We start from the raw sequence: 10,570 nt of genomic DNA on the forward strand, positions 1-10,570 counted from the left end.
AAGAGAGGATCTGGCAAGCACGCACGGGCTTCGCTCTTAAACGTTTATATCAGACTATTAACAAATAAAACCAGCCAGCACGGCTGCATACTTTGTGCTGTACCATTGCGACCCGACACTGATAGACGTGTAGAAGCATGATTCACAAATACACAATACAACATACACATACACACATACACACATACACACACACACACACACACACACACACACACATACACACATACACACATACACACACACACACACGCCGCACCAGCCGCAGACACCACAGCACGCACGCCACGCACGCACGCACGCACGCACGCACGCACGGCACCAGCGCACGCACGCACGCACGCAAGCACGCACGACCACACACACACACACACACCACACACACCGCACACACACACCCACACACACACACACACACACACACACACACACGACACACACCACACACACCACACTACGCACGCACGTACGCATGCACGGCACGCACGCAACGCACGCAGGCACGGCAGGTACGCACGCACGCACGCTCACACGCACACACGCACAGCACGCACGCGCACACACATATATAGATATACATAGAAATACGAAAAAGTATTATACCGAAGAGAAAACGCGCCTCGCGAAACAAAATATCGCTCGTGATTTCTCCTGTTAAAGTTAACAGGCAAATACGGTGGAATGCGGAACCTATACTTTACATGTTGTTATTATCAATCCTGTGATACTCAGTTAGATCTGATCATAATATGAACCAATTATGAGAGCAGAATGACTGGGGTTAGTACCAATACGGTATTGATCACTGTCACACGTGTCCATCATCGGTAACCTTTTGTCGTCATGGAGTTATTTCTCTCGTCAGTTGTATTGTATATGCGTAGTAAAAATGCCTGTATTGTATTGTATTATTTTCGTATCGTTTTAGTATTATATTGTTGTGTATTACTTAAGAATTTCAGTATTTTAACAGCTTTTTATACTATTGCAACGATGATTTTTATAAATGAAAAGACTGTATTACTGGCTGTATTGCTACGATTTGGGGTTCTGTCGTGTATCGTCTGCACACCTTATACAAACGACTTCACGTCCGTGACATCATACAACTGTGTGCGCACCGAAGCTTGACACGAACCTTGACACGTCTAGAGGTCATCATTGCTGACGAGGAGGCTTGCAGCTTCAGCCTAAACATGCGTGGAAGATTAGGATAGCTTCCTTTAGACGTGAGCACGTGGCACAATTCGCGTGTCCCCTGTGCAAGGTCACGTTGGCGATGAGTTGGTAACGGGAGATATATATGAAAGTTGCCAGACAGTAATACTGACGTGGATATATTCTTAGATTGACTTTCGTATTTTCTTGATTAATTATAAATACTATTGTAATTGGCTAGTGTGTCTAGTAAAACAATTATTTAGCCAAGTGCTGCATTATTCCGTGTTTCTGATTTTGTCATTGTCGTCGTTGGCCAGAATGACACGTGTCTGGCAGTGGAGGTACAAGACCGGACGTGTCACCGCTGTGGGACGATCACGGCCTGATCAACCACCCCACAAGCGGATAACGATATAATATATTTATTGTCACGATAAACGCAAGGGCGACTTAGGCAACAATAACTATATTCCGTAGATTAAAACCAAAGAGGAATACAGATTTCCTTGTACATATAGACAAATGTCATCCGCGGCTGCCTATTCATGACGTCACAAACATTCTATAACACACATGGCACCTATCAGGGGGTCACAGGTCAACGGGGTTCATCGTATCATCAATGCACCTGACATGGCTGATTGTGTAAACATTGAGTTGATACGTATGATCGATGCACCTGACCACTCTCCATTCTGCGCAAACCGGCAAATCGATTTCTTATCCGAACCGTAAAACCCCGTGCGCTTTCATCTTTACTTATAGTTTGGTCGCTAATGTTAGCTGTGCCGTCGGTCGCGGCCTCACGCTACAAAATAAACTTGTTATTTGCGCTGTTTGTTCCGTGCGCGATCATAGCAACGAGAACACAAACTTACATACTTTTAAAATGAATGCATCCCTACGCAATCTGACGCCAGGCTACGATTGGAACCCTAATTAGAGCATGGAAATCATAGGTTAAACTCGCCCGACAACCATAAATGCAGTGACAGCTACGTGACAAATACACGTAGACAGCTAGGCCGTGTAGAAACCTAGCCATCTAGATAGACTGCTGACCCGATACACAACGGTGGCTCGACATGGCGCGGTCAAAGAGTTGAACGCCTCCCTACTCCAATTAACTACAAGCTAGTTACCACGACCGTTTGTTTTCTCTTTTTATAAAAAGAGATATAAATATATATCTGTCTATTGGAGTGGGTCTGCCCAGCCTGATACTGCGCTAGAAAAATCCGACCTACAAAATTCGCTTTGGCTCGCAGCATCTCCCTACGATTGCCCACCTTAGCTCTGAGTTAACCAGGCATCTCTCTTCTTTCTCACGCTCAAGCACGCGGACAGCACGCACGCAGCGCAGCACGCACGCACCACGCACACTACACAACCATTCATCAAACCACAATTAAGCATCGCACGCCGAACGCGTACTATATGCTACGCTAGTATATCCTTTCCTCCTGGAACAAAATGATAAGACGATTTAAATTTGATAACGACATGATCTAAATTAACATCATGATCTAATTGAATGTTTTTTTACGTTTATTAAACGTGCATGTAATGAATGATGTAGGTAAAGCAGTAATGTATTATTACTCGGCATCTCGCTTGTGCATTCACAAACCGTCTAGCGCGTACACACGCGCGCGCACACACCACACACACACTACACACGCACGCACGCACGCACGCACACAGCACACACACACAGCGCAGCACGCACGCACCGCACGCACGCACACACACACACACTACACACACTTACACGCGCACTAACTCCCACGCATACGCTGGCATATACATGCAGCAGGCAGCACGCACACCCCACACACACGCGCATATACACGTACAGACACACGCACACCGCCACACACACGCGCATATACATGCACAGGCACACGCACACCCACACACAACGCTCATATACAGGCACATGCACACCACACACCCACACACACGCTCATATACACACCCACACACACACACTCTAATACACGTACAGGCGCACGCAACACACCACACCACCACACTCTTATACACGCACAGCCACACGCACACCCACGCATACGCTCATAATACACGCACAGGCACACGCAAACCCCACACACACGCATACGCTCATCACCATTGACCTCTTGACCTCCTATAATACAGCTAATTAATTATGCTAATTAGGTCAATACTACTTAAGGGCTTTGGAATTGAAGCACTTAATCATTCCTGTATGTAAATCTAAACGTAAAGGAGAAAAGGCATCATAAAGAGTATTATATAATATCACAAAAAAGCAACACATTAAGGAGAATTTGGCATTTATTTTCGAAGATTTCTTCACATTTAACCTATTATTTTAGATGTTGAACCCTTATAACTCTATTAAAATATTCGATATTCGATTAAAAAATCAATGTTATATGAAAGTACAAGAAAAAATAAAACATATATAAAATTTGACCATCATTTGACTTTGATTCTCAAATTTGACCTTCAAGGTTAAATGTCAGTTTGGAAACCGAGTGATTCTGAAAGGCCTGGATTATAGTGATACTTTCTAGCCGGGTTGCCAGCTTTGAACAAAAAATGCCATCAAAGGTTTTTTGAGCATATTTCCTGGGTTGGACTGCCGACTAAATCGCTGGCATGACCTTCGGCACCACCGACATTGTTATTGTAGTACCGGTGTTTTAAGCTAACAGAAAGAGAGAGGCGAATTCAGCACACCACCAATCGTTCAGGGAGCGGCCGCGATGAGCGCCAGAAGACATTAGCTGCATAACTTAAGTGGACATAAATTAACGTTACAGAAGGCATTCTTAATGGTTACGAACACATTAATTAACTTCCGCCAAGAAATGCGGGGTAGTTTTATCAAACAGAGGAATTTAATCCCAAGGGGGTACCATCCGGACGGTAGTCGCGAGCGGTCATTGAACCACGACCCTTGACAGCTAACGAGGAAGACAAGTCGGACGAAGATGGAGAAAGAATAAACGATCACAGGTTTGGTAGAACGGAGAGACCGTCGACTACAGCTCGGTATGTGTACAATGTTGCATGCGACGTGTTAATAATGAAACTATGGTTGTCACACCAGTTTTACACAACCGTTACGTTCTAACATGTCTAACGAACCGATATCCCACTCTTACATTATCACAAGCACGCATGTGGTCCATAGCGTAATATAACGCACGCCTGTGACGCGACAATCGGTTTCGTCGTCGCTTTTGTGTTAGCTTTAGGAAATGCGAAATTATGTATGGTAGGACTAGTAAGGATATCGCGACTTAATCTAATTGTCACGCACGACGACTGAGCTCCTAACACCGTGCGTACGAAAGTGCGGTCCGACGCGCCCTGACCAATTGGGCGACTTATGTCACGCACAGCTTCCACTTCAGTCGTATTTTTCAATCTGGACGCATTAATCTACATTCACGCTATATCAAAGCGCGAAGATTCTCAGAGAGGCGCGTACACTTGAGAGCATCATACTTGAGCGCGAGTATATGTTATGTAGAGAGCCGCGTGTGTAGGTTGGGAAACAACCATTGCTAAATCTGGCAGACCGCGTGGTGTCGAGTGTGTCAAGCTGTGTTGAGCTAGGACATATATATCATCTGAAATTGATAAGGTCATCAACGGAATAGGATTTGGCACGAACAGTGAACAGTATCAGCGTGGCAATAACGGGACCATGAAAATGATGACGGGCCGTGACTACTATTATCTGCCTTCCTGGTTATCTTCGCTGTCAGGTAAGTGAGTTTGAAAACCGTTGTCTAAATCAGCGTGCGTGCGCAGCGGCTGCGGAAGTATGTGCGCTATGTACGTGATTGCCCGTGTGGTGTGTGTTGTGTGTGTGTGTTGTGTGTGTGTGTGTGTTGTGTGTGTGTGTGTGGTGGCTGTGTGTGTGTGTGTGGTGCGCCTTGTGTGTGTGTGTGGTGTGTGTTTGTGTGTGTGTCTGTGTGTGTGTGTGCTGTGTGTGTGTGTGTGTGTGTGTGTGTGGTGTGTGTGTGGTGTGTGTGTGTGTGTGTTGCGTGTGTGTGTGCTGTGTGTGTGTGCGGGCAAATGGATTATTTATCAGAAGTAACCATGGCCGCTAGTTTCGTGATGCAACTTATAATTGTGTGTGTAAGAGGACCACTTAGTTTCTCGTCCGTTATAGCAACAGCAATTCCCGAACATGCACTGTACTGTAGTAGAGCAGTACTGATAGACTTTAAAACGATCTCCAACGATCGCTGTAGCGATTCTCGATTTTGTATTGCAGTCATGCTGCGTCATCCATTGTTCAGCCCCCTGCGGCGAAGATTCGCCTTACGTCAGCTATCCCACGCGTGTTCCAGTGAGCTAGACAGTGCGCACCAGCGGCAAACTTCAGGCCGTACGGAGAAAAATTCCGGTCGACACACAGGAAGAGACGAGACGTACGACCGCTCCCAAATAACAACCGGATACGCGCGCCTCGCGCGCCGCCTGCGCCCTTACATAGCAAGCCGCGCGCCGGTCAAATTCGGTCTAAGGGCTCTACGCTTGTGTTCTCTCGCGCCTGAAGGTCAACGAGGGTCAACGAGACTCGTTACGGCGATGACGTAATTTTTCTCGTTGATACTACGAGCATTCCTATCGTATGCTATATATGTGTAATTTGAATGTGTATTCCTGCAAAGTAACTTTCCACCTTTTAATGTTCTCCACCTTAAAATTGGATTACTACATCCTTAGAATTTTAGGGTATATATGATTAATGGTAATTATGAAACGAATAATGGTATATACGCTACGAATTTTATAATCCATTTACACTTTAACATAGTTTGTCCATAAAACAACTGAGTTTCGAATCTTTATTTTGGCCCGTGACATGAAGCATATGGCAAATCCTGCCTATTGTGCTGCCACTCTTAAGAAAGTGCTTTTACAACCCGCGATTATTTTGCACGTTACAGACGGAAGGCCATAATCCAAAAGTGTAAGGGACTAACTATATTTGATACCTACAACGCTTGTTATTTAACCGAATGTCTTAATATTGTAACTGAACTAAAAATCTAAAGCGGTTTGTTTATATTGTAATTGGTCAATTTCCTCTCCTCTTAAATGAATAAATAAAAGCAGTCACGCCTTAGTCTGTATAGCCTGCGCCAAAAAGTATGCGAATGCGCACAACAATGAAAGTAGATGGATTAGTAGTGCGGCGCACCGTCGTCTGTGAACAACGATTACAGACGCGTATGGTCTTATAAAACGTTAAAAAATCATTTTTTTATATCACCATATATTTGAACAATGAAATTTTTGTATATGGCGTATTTAAGCCAACTTTAACCTAAAATAAGCGAAGGAACCTAGGGTTATAACGTATCCCCTTTAAATAGTTTTTGTTTGTCTTGATCGACGTTTCACTGACAATTATATTGTCACATTGATGCCCACAGAGACGGCCGGAGGTGTAGGTTTTACTGTGCATATTATAGCAATCTGTGCGTTGCCACTGCGCCTGGAATTATTCTACTCTCAAATCGCAACATTGACCTGGTAAACGAAAGAACATTTTGCCTCTGGTTTTTACTCTCATTGTTCATTGCCATATTCAGTTTGGTTGTTTTTTTAAAGGGGGTTTTATTTATATTGCTATCCATCGTGATTCCAATGCTTAGCAATTAATTGACTAAGCTCCTATAGAAAACTGACATTAGGCACCTCACTGCAGTTTCGTCGCAATTCCTTACACAACTGGCGCGAGCCTACAGCGCTATCTATAAGGGCCTCTAATAGATGTTTAGCACAATCACGGAGTTGTGGAAACGGATATATACCCCAGGGCCGTAGCGAACTCATTTGCCTGGGGGCGCAGGCATGGTTTGTGTTCCTGACGAGTGGAAGTTAGCCATTAGCCACATGTAAGAGTAAATTCACAATGTTCTGCAAGGGCAAGCGAGTCTCTTGCCTCGGCCGCAGCTGCGGGCTTACTCATACCGCCGTCTGTTTCCCGGCGTTCATCTATATTTGTACTTCTGATTTGTTAGGGTTTTCAGTGCGTCGCGTTGCGCCGTCCTAACTCACTATCTGAGATTGCCGGAGCCCCACTTACCAGTACACTAATGCTGCCCATCCCCGACACCCAGCTGACGTTTGACGACGAATATAACTAATTCAGGAACAGCCAGGCAGCTCTCATAGCCGCCCTGCAAGCAGAGAAGGCAGCAATCGAGATGCTGTTGGCCAGGCAATCCCATCGCAGGTAAAGCTGCCCAGAATAGAATAGAAAGAGAGAGTGCGCGTGCGAGAGACGATGGCGGAGAATGAGAGAGAGCGGCGCGTAGGAGAACGAGAGACAGAGAGAGGTGGTTTAGAGTGGGCGAGAGTGATAGAGAATGAGAAGAGAAAGAGAGAGGATATATATATCAATAATATATATATAATAATATATAATATATATATATATAATCCCTATTATCTACTCCTGTATGTATATATATATATATATATATATATATATATATATATATAGAGAGAGAGAGACGAGAGAGAGAGAGAGAGAGAATATAATCCCTATTATCTACTCCCTGATATGTATATATATATATATATAAGAGAGAGAGAGAGAGAGAGAGAGAGAGAGAATATAATCCCTATTATCTATTATCTACTTCTGATAATAAGTAGAGAGAGAGAGAGAGAGAGTAAAATATACTACTATTATATTATACTCTCTATATATATATATATATATATATATATATATATATATATATATATATCAGGAGTAAATAATCCCAAAGAGGGGAGTAAGAGAACGATGCTTTAAAGGCCTTTTAGTCAATTTCCATTATAATCGAACACTATAATGATGACATCGTACGCATGTATAATCATGCATCGTGCACTGCAATCAGACTATATACCGCGCCTTATACGCTCCAGATGGAATCACTCCGATCCCAACAATGACCTGCGAGGACGATGCGCCGATCACCATCACGTGTGGTATGACGCAGATATCTACGATCATGGTGACGTACGGTTACGACCCTGCAACCGACGGCACCACGTGCACTAATGACCCCATGACTACTGACCTCACCGGCTGTATGGTTAATGACGTTACGTCTACCTTTAGTGCTGGTTGTGTAGGGTCGACTAGCTGCGTTTTAGACATTTCCGACATGACCATTGGGACTGATCCATGTCCAATTGGTAACTCAATCGGGCGTGTAACCTATACGTGTTCTATACTAACAGACAGCCAGATAGTATTCTTTGAGGCCCAGTACGCGCTCATCTGCTCGCAACTGGACGCGATCGAGACAACATCGGCGAACGTAGCCACCGTTTTCGATGCTATATTCAGTGACTTGACATCATGGAGCAAGTATTTAGTATTCAAACCCAAATACAGCCGTTACAACGGATATGGGAAACGTTAGTTAAAGTAAATTGCATTGTGTATATCGATTGCGCGGCATGGGCATCAATACAGCGAGTCTACCGAAATTGTGTGTCATTTACACGAAATGTAACGCATTTTATCGCTAAATTTTTAGCGAAAATTGATTCAATTTGAATTTGAGCGAAAATTCAAACGTGTTGATATTATGTATGTTGACGATTATCTCAATGTTACGACTGGCGATGCTGTCCTATATAAACGATGAAATCAAATTGGCTTCATTTTCGCTGTAATGTATGTTACTGACATGTAAAATTTTGTCAAAATATATTGCCTTTAATAAATAAATTATTGCTTTTATCTGTGTTTTCCCGTTAATTTCTGCCTCTAGTCACACATTTCTGTTACCAATGCATGCATAATGCACGTCAACGCCCATGCCACACCTGAGTCTTAGTAGATGAATGACCAACAGGCTGGATGTAGCTGTTACTAGATCCATGTGATCAGATAGCATAACAGACATTGAATTCCTGGAAAGCTGAACATGGTGGGGGAGCAGGGGCGGATCTTGGAGGGGCCCGGGGGGTCCGGACCCCCTTTCATTTCAAAGCGCCCTAAAAAATTAAAAGATAATTTTCTGCTAAAAATTTGGAATTCCATCTTGCATTCTAGATATCAAAATTACTGCTCAGATACTCTCAGAATGCACCAATTAAAAAAAAATTTCTTGGGGGAAGTCCCCCAAGCCCTACTAAAACACCAGAAAAATTAAAAAGGAAAAATTGCCCTTTATTTCTTCCTGGACATCCCTTTTCAAAAATCCTGGATCTGCCCCTGGGGGGGGGGGTTATAGGATGACATTCACCGCCCCACTTTACGTCGCGCATTGGCAAGATACTAATTTATACACTTGCATTTATACACTTAATTTTTGCAATTTGCAATTTGCAAATTGGTGCAAATTGGTGTTTCACCCCCCCACCTCCTCGTAATCCTGGATTCGCCACATATCTAGGGAGCAGAGAACAACGAACAAAAATGTCGCTACATGGCGCCCAAAACAAAGATTGCAGAGCTGAGAGGCGGGGGAGCACAGGGTGTGGCGAGCGAAGCGGAGGAACCATTAAAATATTAAGTCATTCACTATTTTGCGCAGTTCGCTGTTTTTGGCCCCCCTGTTAAAAAATCCTGGCTACGCCACTGTTCAGCTTCACAAGAGGAAATATCGCAGGATTTGCGCACGCGAATTGCAGAGCGCCATCTTTTTCGTACGGCCGACGGCGGCTATATATCCTATGATCAGCACTGGACATAGTCTCCGGTCGACGATTTTACCGCCCGCACTTCTTTCCGACGTCGCCTCTGCGACGGGCTGAGACGCTAGCGAATATTTTTTTTTATCGTATGCACCTAGTGTTGGCGACGTGCTCTCTAGGAAAATTGCAGAAATTCAGCGAAATACTGTTTCCGTTGGCAACTCTAAGACATCCAGTGAACTCCGTTTGTGCGCTTTGGCTATGCATATACACATTTCGAATAATTTCTCAGCTTTCCAAGGAGATATATCGGAGGATTTGCGCATGCTCGTTCGCGCCGAAAATATAGAGCATAAGACGAAATTATGCATTCTCGAAATTTCGAAAACCATTCTCGGGCTATCAAAACATGGAAATATTCGGAATTTCGAGCTATGGAGCTATAGGAAAACATGGTAAAATTCGGCGACCGCCCGCGTATTTGAGCGTTATTTGCTACGTAGAGCGCCATCTTTTTCGTATGCAGACGTCCCAAGTGTCCCGCCGGTCTCATCGGAATCCTCCCGGTACGACATGCTGGTCCCGCTGACCGCTGCTCCGGTATATGAGTCAAGAAAGTCCCGGTCGTAACATTTTTCAGCCATGTTTTCAAATTTACATCAGTAAATTACTATATTTGCCGTGGTTGTTGATGTACTTTGATTCCAGCGAACAATAAAAGGCCACAAATGTCAAACACTTGTTTTTT

At 44.0% G+C, this 10,570-nt stretch overlaps 1 protein-coding gene across 1 annotated transcript in view; it reads left to right on the forward strand.

The window, feature by feature from the left end:
* The window catches only part of LOC106820798, a 13,482-nt gene extending 4,559 nt beyond the window's left edge, over nt 1-8,923 (forward strand). Inside the window, exon 4 of the mRNA XM_014825371.1 lies at nt 8,098-8,923. Within this exon, the coding sequence (XP_014680857.1) occupies nt 8,098-8,600 (503 nt within the window). The 3' untranslated portion in view covers nt 8,601-8,923. The remainder of the gene's footprint in view (nt 1-8,097) is intronic.
* Nucleotides 8,924-10,570: the final 1,647 nt, after the last annotated feature.

This window comes from Priapulus caudatus, unplaced genomic scaffold, assembly GCF_000485595.1.
Source record: "Priapulus caudatus unplaced genomic scaffold, Priapulus_caudatus-5.0.1 Scaffold2, whole genome shotgun sequence".
In the NCBI taxonomy this organism is placed as follows: Eukaryota; Metazoa; Priapulida; class Priapulimorpha; order Priapulimorphida; family Priapulidae; genus Priapulus; species Priapulus caudatus.